At 40.8% G+C, this 15,779-nt stretch overlaps 1 protein-coding gene across 3 annotated transcripts; it reads left to right on the forward strand.

The window, feature by feature from the left end:
- The first annotated feature begins 448 nt into the window (after positions 1-448).
- On the forward strand, positions 449-15,033 carry ift43 (intraflagellar transport 43 homolog (Chlamydomonas)). 3 transcript variants are annotated; one of them, XM_085343087.1, is made up of 9 exons: positions 536-646; positions 3,879-3,992; positions 6,602-6,672; positions 8,909-8,944; positions 9,741-9,787; positions 13,396-13,468; positions 14,261-14,336; positions 14,465-14,527; positions 14,764-15,033. In XM_085343087.1, exons 1-9 carry the CDS (start codon positions 602-604, stop codon positions 14,860-14,862), a joined length of 624 nt encoding a protein of 207 aa, XP_085199213.1. In that variant the 5' UTR covers positions 536-601; the 3' UTR covers positions 14,863-15,033. The 3 variants fall into 3 exon arrangements, with proteins under 3 accessions (XP_085199215.1, XP_085199213.1, XP_085199214.1); XM_085343088.1 differs by having other exon boundaries at positions 3,879-3,980; XM_085343089.1 differs by having other exon boundaries at positions 449-646; positions 14,465-14,831.
- The last annotated feature ends 746 nt before the right edge of the window (positions 15,034-15,779 follow it).

Below are 15,779 nucleotides of genomic sequence, written 5' to 3' on the forward strand. Positions count from 1 at the left end.
AGAGTATCACTTTATCCATTTAGAAAAAAACAACAACAAAACAAAGAAACAAACAAAATAAATATAAAAATAAAAAGCGACAACAATACCTCCTGTTTTTCTTTAGTGATGTAATTTTTACTCTTAAAAATGAATTCATATTATGAGTTTTAAATATATATATATTTGCTTGTTTGTTTGTATTTCCGGACGTAATTATCCAAGGATTTTTTTTAAAATTATTTTTTATTTTTTGGACACACCATAATTATCTGTTGACTCACCATTAAATCGGAGAGAAAAATGGGGCATATATTCGGAGTAGGCGTCTTATTTATTCAACAGTAATGTCTGGGGAGCTCCAGTAGTACAAGGAAACATTGTTATCATTACTTTATATACGTTCTCACATACAAACGAGCAGTAGGGGCATTATAGCAGATTCCCTATCAATATCAATACACGCATCTATTTGTTTGTTTGTTTGTTTGTTTACTTACTAACGATATTTGGGGCGGTCCAAAGGCACTTTCCTCCTGATTTGCGTTACCATGGAGAGCGTTGCTGTGTGACGCCTGGTGGTATCCAGGAAGAAGGTGAACTAGCTGGTAGGAGGAAAAAAATGGACGATAATTTCCAACAAGAAGATGGTGGAACGGCAAGAAATGTAAGTAGGGTCTTATATCATTAAAATGCACATAGCAAGGTAATGGGAGGAAAGTAGCATTCATTCTGAGCTGAGTTGTGGGCACTGTATGACGGTGCAGCGATGCTAGTTAGCTAATTAGCTTTCTGTTTCGCTAATGCGAGCATCAGTAATAGCCAGTCAGTAAATGATATGCCAGTTTAACCTGTCAGTTACCTGCTCAGAATCATCATCATTCACTGTTTTTGAGCACTGGCAGCGGGAAGGTTTGTCTGCGTATTCAGCTAACTTTAACTTCGGGGTTAGCCACAGATGATGCTAGCTGAAATTTCCCCCACAAGCATAGCTCAGTGTTTTGGTAGCTCCGTGTAAACTCTGACCTGGTTCTGTGTCTGGCATTACTCCCTCAGAAAACGTACAGGGAGCATGCATACTGTGTTCCCACTGCTACCGGTTTTCTCCATAAAAGGCAAGAATGCCTGCTGTCCTGATAATGTTTCGGGGATACACTCATCTCTTTTTGTTGGTGCTTGTGGTTCACACACGTTCACATTTCTATAAACTACACAGAAAACATGACTTCAAATCTGAAATAAGACCAACCACTTTTAGTTGACAAAAAGACAATGTTTTATTTGAATTATACTATGTGTCTTTGGACTAATGTAAATATTGATACGTTTTTATTGATAGTAAATCCAATTTTTTTTAAAATTAATCATATAGGTGATATTCTTTGTGAATCTACTTTTTTTATTCCTCCAACATGTAAGCTTCACGGGTCACTCCATGGAAAATGGGTGCCTCCCACCTGAACCCCTCAGAATCAGATGTTTTGTTTTAATAACTTTAGTTTATATTATATTTAGCTTATATATTGAAGCCATACAAAATTCTGCCTATATGCTATAAATGTTTTCCAAGTTACAGGTCCTTGAAGTAAAAAAGGGGTGGGTTGAGATTTGACGCTTTTTTATTTCCTAATTTTTTTCTGGCAGTTTGTGCCATCATACTCTGTTACATATACTGAAGCTAGGCACTTACGATTTTCATGGCTGAAAAACAGTTTTAAAAACTGCAGCCACATCACTTGTACCCACTCCAAGTTTCACAATCTAAAACCAAAATCTTGTTTTTGTTTTGCGGCTATGCAAACCACACCCATTCATAGTTGTCTTTCACTCAGTATTGTCATGGTTTTAATTCCTTGAACAGATTAAATGGGAGTGGTAAGAAGTGATTATGTTGAAACCGAAAGAATCATGGCTAGAAGATGAGCCTGGTATCAGAATGTAGGTAAAAATGTATCTTTGTTTCTGTTACTTTACATCATAGACATTACTTTGATACAGTTTTGCTATTTGAACAATGATCTGTGGAAAGATATTGATCCTCAAAGTTGTAGAAAATGTCATGCTGAACCAAAATAACATTTTGGTTTCAGATTGTAATATTTGGAGTGGGCGCTGTTTTTAAAACTGCTTAAAGGTACAGTGTTTTAAAATCTCACCATGAGATATTAGTAGATTGCAAATTGGTACATAATCTGCTGTCAAGAAGGAAGGTGTGATTTGTTTAAGGACACTTGAGCCTAACATTAGCTGGCATAATGTTAGCTTATATCCAGCTGTTGTTGTTGTTTAGCCGGCTTGTTGTCAGCTGTCTGGAGCAATGACAGTAGAAAACAGTTTTCTACTGTCACTTGTCTGGAGATGGGAGGGTCCCATGTCTAATCTTCTGATAGTAAGTAATTGCGACAATATTAGGAATAAATTAGCATGTTTTCATGTGTTAGAGGATCAGGATTGAGGTGAGGAGGAAGAAGGGGAAATAAGGGAGAAGAGACTGCACTGATGGCAGGGAAGGACATAATGAGAAAGATATGAAAAATCTACATGTGAAAGTGTTAAATGGCCACATATAATTTGAAACATCTATTTTTGATCTTTAAATTAAAAGTGTCTTATATGGTGTTTTCATTTTGGCCAGTCTTCTGCAACATACATAAAAAGCAATTAGGCAGAAGTACGATGTCCATCTCGGCCACTTTATTCAAGATGGCGGGGCAATGTGGGAACTTCCAAAAACCTAATTATTTTAGTTTATGAAAACACATCAATTTGTTGGAAGACACAGATAAACACTATTCAGTGTATATTTATAGTACTACATTGTCTTTTTTCTGTAACCTCAAAAAATTACTCACTGTACCTTTATTTTCTTTTATTCCAGACAATTTCTTGTGCATCTCTTGTACTTAAGAAGTGATGAGGGCTGAATAAACCAAATCAAAAAGCACCAAATTTTGACCTTCTGCTGCTTTCTTGCTCCTAGGACCTGTAAAATGTTCACAGTGGTGTAGTACTTCTAGCTGCTCGGTTATTCCCAGTAGGTACTACAGCAAATGGATCCACATATGGGATATGGCACAGAGTTTACAAAAACGGTCCTTTCTGACACAACCCTCCAATTTATCCTTATCTTATGACTGTCTGAGGCTGGGTTGTGTTTTCCCATATGGAAAAGATATATATAGATCTTATAAAGTTTGTATCTGTCTTGTGTGAAACTTGTATGAAAAGCATACAAGAGTGAAAACAGATATAAGATCCCTTGAAGAATTATATAATGAAACTTGTATGTTTTGGATACTTACTAAAACAATATATGAAAGTAATGAGAAAGTGGCCACTTTCATGAGTAAATCATGTAAGTTTTTACTATTTCTTTTCCATATGGGTTTTCCCAGGATGTTAGGGGAATGTTGAAAACACTACACCACTGACCCACCGGACGTTTTCATAGTATGGAGGTAAAAGTTTTCATGGCTTCGTAAAATATTCTGAAGTTATTGTGGAGAAAAAAAAGCAAACAGCTATTTCAGATTTTTGACATCATTTCAAATCTTTAAAATCTGTACATGTGTGCATGAGTGGAAAACAAATGACTCAGGTGTGCAAAAGCTCCACTTCCATGAATTTGACGTCATTGTTTAGCAATGTGCAGCTGTTGGAAAAAAGAAAACATGCCAGGAATTGATAAGGTTGGATGCAGAAGTTTCCAGAGAATTAGACCGTTTGGAACCTCCTTTTAACTGGAACCCGTTCTTGATTCCCATCCCATTTTCAGAAAACATTTAATGTGACAGTTAAAGCAAATTAAAACCACAAATTATTTTATAAACCCCAAATAACTGTGCTAATGTCTGTCACATACAGTGGTTTTACATGTTGAAATTACACACATTTCCCAGGTTGCCAAGTCTGGACGAAGAGCTCGCCCTGCGGCACACCAGTCATCGTTTGAAGAGACTCGTCACATAAGGAAGTCCTCCACCTCTGCTTCAGCAGGAGAGGTATGCAATCATGTGATAATAAACCTCTGCGTGTTATAACATTCATTTACAAGGTCATAAATATGCATTTTGGTCTTGTCTCATACATGAATTACAGGATGATGATGAGGTAGGTAGCATAAATTAAGCGATGACTTTGCATGGCTTCTAGTCCTAATGCTCAGCTTATCAACTTTATACCATTTCCGGTTATCTTACATTTCTTTTATCATGAAGTGTTTTACTTCAGTTCATCTGATTAGATTTGATAGGACTCAAATTACAGCTCACCTCGAAGAGCCAGCTTGACACACATGGTATAAAGTTTGATTGGAGTGCATAATGCAGGTGATGAGATGTTTGAGTTGCTGTTTTTCTACTTTAGCAGGTTTTAAAGTGCTCCGAAACACTCAGAATAGCTGCTCTTTATTTGTTGGCCTGTATATGTTGGCTCTTATGTGTTGCATTAAGGGTTTGAAGTGTTACTTCATATAAACTCTAAATCCTTTTAACCTTGTGAGTCACAAAACATTGTAGTTGTCTTCAGTTGGCTTATTTAGTATCACCAGCAACTGATAAATCCTCTCTTTCTACAAGTGCCTTTTTTACACAAATCACTTCAAGTCATGGCACAGTTTTCATTGTAAAGTTTGCTTCTTGTTGCCCTTGAATCATGTTGCATGTAATCATAAGAAATCAGATCATAAGTGACAGTTGAAATACAACAAATCACTTCACTGTCGTTGGCATTTATAGGATCAGTCACATCTCCTGGATTGGCAAACTGTAAACCAGCCAGCATTCCCAGAGCAAATATTCCAGCAATGCCCTTGCTTTAGGCTAATCTTCCCAAATTAGGCCAACTTTCCTAATGTATGAACCGGTATTCTCGCGCCCTCTCTGACCTGCTGTGCACATGCAGTACATTTTTCCAGAGTGTCGTGCGACTGGGTGGCGTTTTTGCAGTCTTCGTTTATCAAACCCGTTCTCTTCTGCCCGAAATACCCAACTGATTGGTCGCATTCCCGACATCCTTTTAAACAAAGACTCATTGCTTTTATGGGCTCATAGAGTTCGGTCACTACAAGTTCCTCGCCCTAGAGACCATCATAGAATCCCAAATTAGAAACCTTAAGGCCTAAGCTAATTGGCATAATAGCCATAACTATTTTACTACAGCTGTGAGCTTCATATTTGGTCATGAGGAATTGGATGCTCACAGTTTTTGTTTTGTTTCTCAGGACTATTTTGGTCCTCCCCATTTTTGTTGAGTGAAATAACTGCCACAGGATACATTTATTGCACACAGGATGCACTTGACCTTATTATCTCATCCCTTATGAAAATTCTCCATTGTTGAAATGCCACATATGAAACATCAAAGAGATTTCACATCATGTGAAAAAAATGTTTAAATGCTGCTCTAAAAAAGCCTCCATAATTGTAATCCCTTTTTTGTTCCTATTAAAGAGACAGTTACTAATTGCACAAAGTTGAGGGAGCTCGTTCAGCCTCAGCTCTCTCGATTAATGGTAATATACAGTGGAGCAGAGTGGGCTCCCCCTCCCTCTGCCCTGCTTAATGGTGACATTCAGATTTATAAATGGCTTCAGTAAAGGAACCAGCCATGAAAGATTATTTCCTCTTTCATCATAAATGAAAGAAATTCTTCACGAACACTTTGTCCTCTGCAGACCCAATTTAGTAATGAGAAATGTTGTCCCTCTTTTTCCCTAATTCATTTGTCTAGTGCCCACCCTTGTGCGCGCTGAGGAATTTATTCATTCAAACGCTGGCCTCAGGGTCCCGGTCTCAGGATCAAGATTCTTACTCCGTTTACTATTTTCAGAATCAAAGAAGTAGACAGAGTGGGAGGTCATTTTTTTCCCCTCTGGCTCAGTTTTAGGGTCAGACTTAATTCCCACACTCTGCTCTATACGTTCTAATGCTTCAAATGGTTACTGCTGAAAACTATAATAAACTAAACTATTTAGCGCACATGCAGTAGACAAGCGGTCCCCAACCCTGGGCCATGAACCGGTATCGGTCCGTGAGTCGTTTGGTACCGGGCCTTGGGTGTGAAATTCATGGTTTCGCCTTTTTTTTTTTTTAATTGTTTTTATTGTTAACTCAGTTTCCCTGGGTCTTTTTCCGTGTGTTATGTATAAATCTTCTTTTTTGGTACCGGTTCTGGATTTATTTTGTTGTATTTATCCGCGACACCTTAATGGCCGGTCCATGAAAATATTGTTGGACATAAACCGGTCCGTGGCGCAAAAAAGGTTGGGGACCGCTGCAGTAGACGATCCTTTGCTCAGCAGATCAGGAATGTTGTTTACTCCACAGGTGGTTCGATCAGCATACCTTAACAAGACAGTTTCTTTTTTCTTTTTTTTCTTAACAATTTGTGGATGAATGCTTCAATTTTGGAATACCTATTTATGAAATGTGTGTTTAACATGAGGCCACTGATTCTGATCAAGTTTACCCCAACATCTAATGAAAACATGCCGCTTCTGTGCTATATTTTCCGAGACTAAAGCCTCATAGGAGTTTGAATGCTTTCATATGTATTTACTTATCGTGAGTGTGGGTGAGTAGATATTCAGTGAAGCTGTTATTGAAGTTCTTCCTCCTTCCAGGGCCCTCCTCCTAAACCAGCCCGGCGACAGGGCGGCTGGGCAGAGGACAGCTCTGGATCTGGTTCTGCCAAGTACGTATTTTCACGTTCGCCCCCTCCATCTCTTGCGACTATAATGAAACTAAGCTGGGACTCCAAGCCGTGGTCTTGTTTTATGTGTTATTAATGAACTCTCATGCTGTTGAATGAGCTTATTTATCAGTGCATATTTGGCACTCGGGCTGTGAATCAACAAGGTTAGAGGGAGCCTGTCTGAGCAGGCAACTCTCCATTCGTCTTCATCTGTGAGCAAGGCGGTAATTGACATGGTTAATGCATCAGCCACAGGAGGGCACTGTTAGTCAGCTAGCCACTTCATCATGGGGGTTCAAGCCACTTAATCACCCCTTACCACTGCAGTCTGCTCTTTACACAAGGATCACAACATGGAGAATTCATGAAATATGTTGAACAGATGGAAGGTGTTTGCCAAAAGGCTTCGTCTCAGACTAACACATCTAAATCGCAATATTCTCCTTCACTGACTCAATATGAGATGTTTTAATACACTGTAGAACAGTTTGTTCTTCCAACTGCCATTGTGCTTCTTTTGCTCGGTCAGTGGAAGTGGGAGCACAGGAGATGCATTGAAGTGAACAGGCTGAGTCAATTGTATTTATTTGCGTAGTTTGCTGCACCGTTAGTGCAAGCAGGGAGAACGGCAAACTCAATAGATCTTTCCTTTCTCGCAGAAGGTCAGCGTGTCGCTTCTCCGCTTTTGCGTAACCCCCGCTTGATTCCCGGTCTCAAAGTGATTGAAATACAGGAGGTGTAAAAGGGGTTTGCACGTGCATTGATCCTCTCTGAAACAAAGTAAGTAATGGTCCCCCCTGGAACCAGCAAGGACTTTTCCCTTCAATGTCACCCCTCATGCTCAATCACCACCGCCCTCCTCCCACTAATCCCAGCGCAGAAATCCCAGGATTTGTCGATCTATCACTTCTAATTGACACTAAATGATCTGTCAGTTTATTGATGAACCTTTGAAACCAGGTTGTCACAATATATTTTATCCCTAACAACTTTTTCCAGACAGTTTTACCATGTCTATCGCTTTGCCTTACATGAGTCTTAATCAAGGGGCCTGTAATGTGTCTTAAGTGTCGCCACCCCCGCCCCGCAGACAGGACACCATCCAAGGGCAGGCAGGTAGGCTCCCTCAGCTCCTCTCTCGCTCTCCTGATTGGACTCTGCTGGCTTCAGATCGGCTGGTTTGGCCGCAGATAGTGTGCAAAAGATGGACAAAGCAGTAAATGAGCAGAGAACTGGCAAGATGAAGTGTTTAAGATAATTTTTCTTACTGGAAAAAAATATTATTAACGCTACTCATAACAATATAATATAAGATATAGGACTTATAGTCCAGTCAATTTCATTACGTTGTTAAAGCTTCACTTTGGATTCGCAGGTTTTGTGATCTGTGATTAAAAAAAATCATACCACATCATCCTATGAACTTAGACCCATAACTTCAACCAGGAAAAACATCCTTTAATACCAACACCCCCTCCTGCCAAAAAAAATAAATTAACCTCAGGCAGATCAACAGGAAATGAAATCCTCATGGTGAAAAAAGATGATAAGATATCACCTTTGAAAAACAAGCTATGAATAAATGTTCTTATTTGTTGCCATTGTCGTTATTGTCCCAATGTTGGGACAGATTTATTTTTATAAGAACCTCTTAATACTTGTTCTTGATAAAAATACAAAAGGATTTATTTATGGATTTAAGTATGAGCTTTGTATCGATCTGCACATAATAGCTGCTTGTGCTCTTGAGTTTTGGACATGCTAAAGAATTAAAAGAAAAAAGAAGTAAAAGGTTGATTGAATCACCTTTAAAACCACTAGGGGTCACTACTCAACCAGGAGAACCAACAAATGTATTTAGCTCTATGAAGGAAGATTAAAAATGATATTGGAAAATTTTTTTTGGGTATGCTTTAAAAAATACACATAACTTACAATGTTTTGTTTTATTCCTGCATTTGTGTGATTATATGCTTTGCATATTAATAATGCTGCATTTTTGGTATGCCAGCGTGCATCTTTTCATACTGAGGGAAAATAAATGGAGAGAAGTCTGTAAATAGTTGCTGAGGCTGTTAAACTGGTATTATAGGCTGAGAAAACAGAAGACAACTACTGTCTACTCCACTAACACGGATGAAAAAGATATGCCTACTGTTAGTTTGAAAGAAATACAATTTAATATGTGTGTGTTATTAAATTTGTGTGAAAATTATTTTTCTCTGGTGACGTACAGATCTTCGAGAAGACCTGCAGCTGAGGACCTCGAAGAGTAAGTAGGAACAATATTTTATTCTTTCAGCTGTCAGATGACTTTCATAACTGTCAGCACTTGTGGTATAAAAATAGGCCAGTTTAAATTTTTGTTCTTTTCGCAGTAAAGTGGAAATGGCACTCTACTTCCCCAGTTGTCCTTGGTCGTAACTAATCCTCGCCTTTCCAAGAACAATCACTTAATATGATTAAAATCCAGCATGACTGAGTTGCCGTCACTTTTACTGCTGTTTCCCTGTTATTCTAGTCCCTTCCACCCACCCTCACACAATTGTGTGACCAGAATAGGCATCCACATGAGAAGAGGCAGGTAGAGGACATAGTCCTGTATGTTTGACTCATCATTGCAGCTGGAGCTTGGTGCCTGGATGGCTATAGTGAGACAGAGGCTTTGTGTGAAAGTGATGATGTTACTCTGCCGAAAAATCCCTTAGGTTCTGCTTCTGTCACAATTGTCTTGTCTTAACAATACTTATTCAGACTGTGCCTCCAGCTGGGTTTTTTTTTTTTTAATTCTTAGAGGTGATCTTGTCTAGGACAGTCAGGCTGTGTTAACCCAGACAGCACAACTGTGTGTCTCATAGCAGCTTTGTCAGAGGCTGTTATTCTAAAGTCTGACTCAGACTGTAGGAAACTGAACAAGCACCCTACCTATCATAAGAAAGAACAAAAACAGGCCCATCATCAAAGAAAAGTCTAGGAGCCAACTCACTCACTCACTCCCTATGATGACTGTTAAGATAGGGTTTGAAAGCATTAAATAATTCATGCTCTCATACTTCCTGTTTCTACAGCCGCCGTCTGCGACCACAAACTCCCCAGGGATCAGATGATGAAGGAGGTAAGAGCACCCTTGCAATCCTCACTCTCTGTGCCTCCTTACGGGCAAAGTGGAGCCCTCCAGTGCCTCACCGGCACATTCATCCTCAGAAAGTAGAGCAGATAAGCAGGCGGTCAGATCATTGCTTTTCACTGGTGCTCAAACCATATTTCTCCCTGAATATAGCATGGATTTGTGTGTTAGAACGCTGACTTTGACCACTGAAAGTATGAGCGCGGTCCTTTTGATTAACGTGATGAGGGAATATGCTCATTTGATGGAGAGTTGAGGTTGTCCAGCCATCAGCCAGAACAACACAGTTAATCACAAAATGCACACACATGGACACAAAGTGTCAGACTGGTGCTGTTGAATACAGATCCAGTGGTAACACTGCTGCATTGACTAAGTGACCTGAGGGCTCGTGTGCACCACAAACAATGTTTGGACTGAGGGAGGAATTTTCAGCAAGGTGCTGCTGAAGATAAATGCAACATTTTGCAGTGCAAAGCAGTAATGGAACAGGGTTAAATAGGCTAAGTTAATATTAGTTGGCATGCATGCTGAGAGACGTGCACATGAACAAATTGAAAACCTTTTCTGTTAAAACAGCCATATTGTCATTTTATTAGGAAATAAAATAAGAATACTACTACGATTAATAAGAAGAAGATGAAAAAAATACCTAGTACGCTGTAGAGTGACTTTTGAGAAGATGACAAGAATTCATGTTTAATTCTTTGTTCATGAATCTGCTGAGTTTAAAGAGTACCAATGTTGTCACAATGACATGCAGAGATTTTAAACTGTATTATTTATTAATAACTCTTGGTAATTCCACTCAGTTGTATTTTTCTGATGTGTTTTATTTGCTTAATTTAAAAAGTAGAAATCTATTCCAAAATACAAATGATGTTACAGGGCAATAATAACTATTGAATTTCAATTTCAGAAACTGTTTTTTATATACATGTAATTAATGTACTTCTATATTGTTTGTACACACACGATTGTACTCGATATTGTCGGCACACTGGCTAAAATGGACAGTTGATTGAAGGGTCCAGAGGTTTGGTTCTCTTGCAGTTAATGCCGCTGGAAAGATTATTACTCTGTGAAGGGAGACCTCTTAATACAGAGCTGGAGGCAGGGGTATTGGAAATTACAGTGCTGAGGGTTAGTGAGATAGCCCCTCCGATCTTGATTATGTCCCCTACCCTTATCCCTTATGTCCACTGGCTACAAGCACAGAGAGAGACAGAGGGAGAGAAGGCCAGGCTAGCCCCAGTCCCCTGCTCCCTTCTCCCTATCAGCTGCCCCCACAGCCTCCTGCTGGTCACATAAAATAGCACCAGTGTCGCAAAGACACTCATCTATTTCATGTCTCACCGTCTCCCACTTAAACTGTGACGTGTTGACTGTTGCTGTCCCGTAAGCCTTTCAAATGGATTCTCTGGCTGGGTAATCATTCGACTGGACCCCTGCGTAGATTATAGGGGTCCGAAGTAAGGCGAGGACACGGCCCGTTTGCCAGAGTCGCTGACTGGCATGTGCTGCCGGGAGTATGTCTACATTCACAGCAAATTATCCCCTTTTGATATTTACATGCTTCAGCGAGGAAGCCGGACGCGGCCGTGTAATAAGAATACGCGTGGCCTCTCGCTGCCAGACAAAAGCCACCTTGATACATGTCCAGCTGAGTGAAGGAAGCCAGCATGGATAATGCGTGCCAATCTGAGGGAAATATGCTCGTCCTGATGGAGTTGCCCTTTGCGTTGGAAGAAAACATTGGCTTGTTTGCAGCTGCTTTTATGGGCCACTTGACCTCTAGTAATAGGTTGGATTTGAAGCTCGTTTTAAAAAATGTTGTTGCTTTTTTTTCTCTTAATAATAGAGTTTGCACATAGACAGCATATGCTTCCGTGCTTCACGTCGAACTCTCACGGAGTGTGTTATTAGTGCGTTACTCGCTGAAATGGAAAGAAAGAGAGTGTGTGTGTGGACAGATAGACAACACAGGAAGCTGTTTGCAGAGCTGGATGGCAAAGCTTTTTGATGTCATTGCACTAAGACCATTAAATTTGATTGGGGGTCCAGGGGGGACGGATTCTGCTGAACGCTGTGCTTTGTAAATGAGAGGACAAAGTGTCACCGGGGCCTCATGAATATGAAATACCTGCGCCCGCATTTATTTGGATATCAGAAACACAGATGAATCTTGTCAGCGGCTAAACGAGCATGGCATTTTTAATTTGGTTTAATTAAAAAAAGAGAAAGAAATAAGTTATCGGCAGAGTGTGAGGCTTTTGGGCTTCAGCAAAACTTGGGGGGTAAGGTTTTGACCGGTCTACTCTTTTTTTTTTTTTTAGGATTTATCCATCTCAGAATGTTCAGAATCAAAATATTTTTCTCCTTCTTACATCTAAATTTATGTTTGCTTGAATTCTTTTTTTTAGGGGCTATTTTGAAGGAATGGTGACATAGATGCCAAGATATTTCCTCACATCAGATGCAGACTTCCATCTCCTCACCTCTATTTAGCTCCTCTATTGACTTTCCCCTCAGGGTGCAGTACTGTGGTTAGAGATTACTGACAACCCTCTTCATGCAGTCCAGCTCTCTCTTTTTCTCTCGCTATCTGTCAGGTCTCTTTTCCCTCGCTTCCACTCCCCCACTTTCTTTCTCTGTCACTGTCCACACTCTGCTCTAGAGCTAATAAGGATGTGCACTTTGCTGCCACACCAGAAAAATACTTTTCAGGAAAGACACATCACACCCAAAGCTGGGACACCTGTAAAGCCTCTACTGTACTTTTTATTTTTTTTGAAATATATATTGTTTGTTATCTGTACAGGCACCTTTTCTGTCAACAAGCGGCAACTTACTCACTATAAAATCGTTGGAGAGACTTTTCTGTCTCTTTACTGCTTATGTCCAGCTATCCAGACTACTCTCCATCCCTCTCTTATTTCCCTGCCTTGATATGTCCATCTGAAAAATGCTGTGAAAGTTTGCCCTCTCCTTCTTGGGAGTGAAGCCATCCTCTGTCCTGTTGCGTTTTGCCAATTAAAGCGGGTTCCCACTGTTTGAGCAGCGGGCTGGCGGCTCCTGGCACCGCAGCCCCTGCCAGGCCGCACTGTGACTTCCGACCCCACACAGATGGGCCCGCAAGCAAATACTCGTGCACATGGCTGGATACCGCTCCAGTCGGAGTGGCAGAGTGGACATGGAGGTCGGCCTACCGGCCACCGCAGGTCCTGGGGGTGGGCGGCACTGACAGGGCCCAAATGCTAAGGTAGCAGGGGGTGCTTTCTGGGGAGCCCCTGACCAGCACCCCTCTCACAGCAGGATGAGCTGCTGCCTTGCCTTCTGAATATTCATGGCCGCATGGCTATTGTGACAGGGCAGCTCTTATGTGGATGTAGCACACAAGAGGGAGGGGAGGAAGTGCCGCTTACAGGCACGTAACCTTCTAGCAGCCGTCCACAGGGAATTTACAGTAATTTAAACAATGTGTTTGTATTGGTAAGAATACTAAATGGTCGTTTGATGATTATTTGATGTTCTTAAATGTGCCACTTCTACAAATGTATCAGATGGACTCTGCTTTTTTTATTGTGTGTATTTAGACATCCCAACGATTCCTGATCTGGATGAAGTGCAAGAAGAAGATCTCACCATGCAAATTGCAGCTCCACCATGGTAGTTAATTCCTTAAACTGTAAACACTTTCAAACCACTTAATCACTTTGGACACACACACACACACACACACACACACACACACACACACACACACACACACACAGAGTGTGACTTACAGAGCCCCAACTCTATGATCTTAAACCTCTGTCCATGCACAGAGCAGTGGCTCAGTAGACTATTCTAGTGTCTTTCATGTTAACTGTCCTCCATTGATGCTGTTGCAGAGTGCCTTTGCTATATCAGGCTGAAATGGAGAAATAACAGTTGGGTGTGATTTATGCAACTCTCTTGCCAGGGTCCTTACTAACCGGGCCCTTTGATTTACAGGGCAGTGAGAGACACGTCGACATGTGTCGAATATGTTGCAAGGCTATGACAGCGGTGGAGGTTATTAGGCTGGGGCTTGCTCTCTGTGCGAGATAATATCCACATTGAACTCATTGCGAGGGCAATGTAGCGTGTAATGTGCAGTAAGTAGGACTGGCATGCACTGCTAGGCCCCGGCCACTTTGAGAGCCCCCCCACTTAATTCCAACCCACAGATAAGCAGCTGGGTTTCAATTTAAAGTGTTTAACACTTGGCAACCATCTCCTGCTCTCTCTGGCCTTTGCTTGAAATCTTAGAGCTTAAGTGTGTGAAAACTTCAAGCTCATCTAAGCCACTTTGCAGTCTTGCTTTGCGTGTATTCTGAAAGCAGGATTTTCTCTGTGACATGCTGTTTTCACCGAAATACAAGTTTGTTTACAGTATAAGTGCATCAGAAGCCTGACTTCCTGTCACTCTGTTAGTGTTCAGGTGAACCGAGTAATGACCTACAGAGATCTGGACAATGATCTGAAGAATTATTCTGCATTCCAAACCTTAGTGAGTCAAGGACACCTTATTTTTTTAAAAATACCTTCAATGTTCTCCTGCGCCTTCTCTTCAAGGTGGCAACTCTCATCACCTCTGTTTGTGCAAGCTAAGTGAATTTTACTGCACTGTTTCCTCAGGATGGAGAGATCGACTTGAAGCTACTCACCAAGGTTTTAGCACCCGAGCAGGAGGTGAGGGAGGTGAGTGAATTTTTAGTAAATATAGCTTGTGAGCTCCCAACGAAAGGCCTGTCCAGCTGTTTCTTGAGCACCAGGGGAGGTTGCTGTCTGTCTCTCAGGTAATCAAGATTTATGATGTGTACATTAACACCCTCTGCTCCCCCCCACCACTCTCTATTCCCCGTACTCACTTTCTTGGTATGTCTCGCTCTGCCTCTCTAATTCTTCTTTTCTTCTGTCTCTCTTTTGCTCTGCAGGATGATGTGAGCTGGGAATGGGATCATCTGTTTACAGAGGTGTCCTCGGAGCTGCTGATGGAATGGGATCAAGGAGAGAGTGAGGAGCTGGCTGTGTAGCCTGCAACTCGAGGAGGACGCTTGAACTGAGACATGAAGTTGCTCTAGTAGGAGTGAACATCCCACTACAGAGAAGGGCTATCAACTTACAAACTTCAATTACTGTTATTTTGTATAAAGTGTGTGTACAGCATTTGGTAAATTTTATAAATAAATAAAGTTGTCTGTGCATGGAGCAGTACAGTGTTACCTTACCCTGTCTTTTGCTTTTTTAAGTTCACTCGCTCACTTTTTTAGTTTGTTAGTTTTAACTCAAACAGCCAAAAGGCAAAGTGAAAATAGCAGGTACAGATAAAAATTCCCCCACTCTACTAACAGCATTATCAACACCTTCATACAAGTCCAAGGTTGATAATCAGCTAAGCTGAAATCCACTTGATTGTGTTCAAATTAACATTCCTCATTAAAGCCTACAACCTTATTGTTATTGACTGTGCCATTGACTTTATCTTCCAGCTCTTCGATAGGAGCAACCCCTTCTTCACTATTATCTCAAATGTATTGAACAGAGTTCCTATTGACACCTGGGGGATTAGCATACATTATACTTTTTTACTGGATAAAGAGGAATAGATGTGAGATAGGAACAAGGCAGCTGCTAGTGTGAGGTGTGTTTTCTTTAAAGCCAGAAGGCCAGGACAATGGAAAGGAGATGTCTCCATGTCTGAATTTAAAATGGCATTGTGTTCTAATGGGATCACAGTTGGCGTAACGTGTGGCTTCAACATGTGGCGATCATGTGTATCAGCATTCAGTTTTGCCTTTGGTTCATGTGTGCGAATATAAATGCAGACCTCCAAAGTCAGGCCGGGTCTATTAGGGAAACGGCTGTAACATTTACAGATTGTGATTAGGTTTATTTCTGAGGCAGAGAGCGGTCTCGTGACATTTGGAGATGCACAGAAAAGTCCTCAAGG

This window comes from Diplotaxodon limnothrissa, linkage group LG19, assembly GCF_057381915.1.
Source record: "Diplotaxodon limnothrissa isolate DT_005_m linkage group LG19, D_limnothrissa_male_GT1.1, whole genome shotgun sequence".
In the NCBI taxonomy this organism is placed as follows: domain Eukaryota; kingdom Metazoa; phylum Chordata; class Actinopteri; order Cichliformes; family Cichlidae; genus Diplotaxodon; species Diplotaxodon limnothrissa.

Coding starts and splice junctions, on each gene's coding strand:
- ift43 (XM_085343089.1), top strand. CDS start 602: ATGGACGATAATTTCCAACAAGAAGATGGTGGAACGGCAAGAAAT. Junction 647..3,878: donor ATGGTGGAACGGCAAGAAAT/GTAAGTAGGGTC, acceptor CACATTTCCCAG/GTTGCCAAGTCTGGACGAAG. Junction 8,945..9,740: donor GCAGCTGAGGACCTCGAAGA/GTAAGTAGGAAC, acceptor CTGTTTCTACAG/CCGCCGTCTGCGACCACAAA.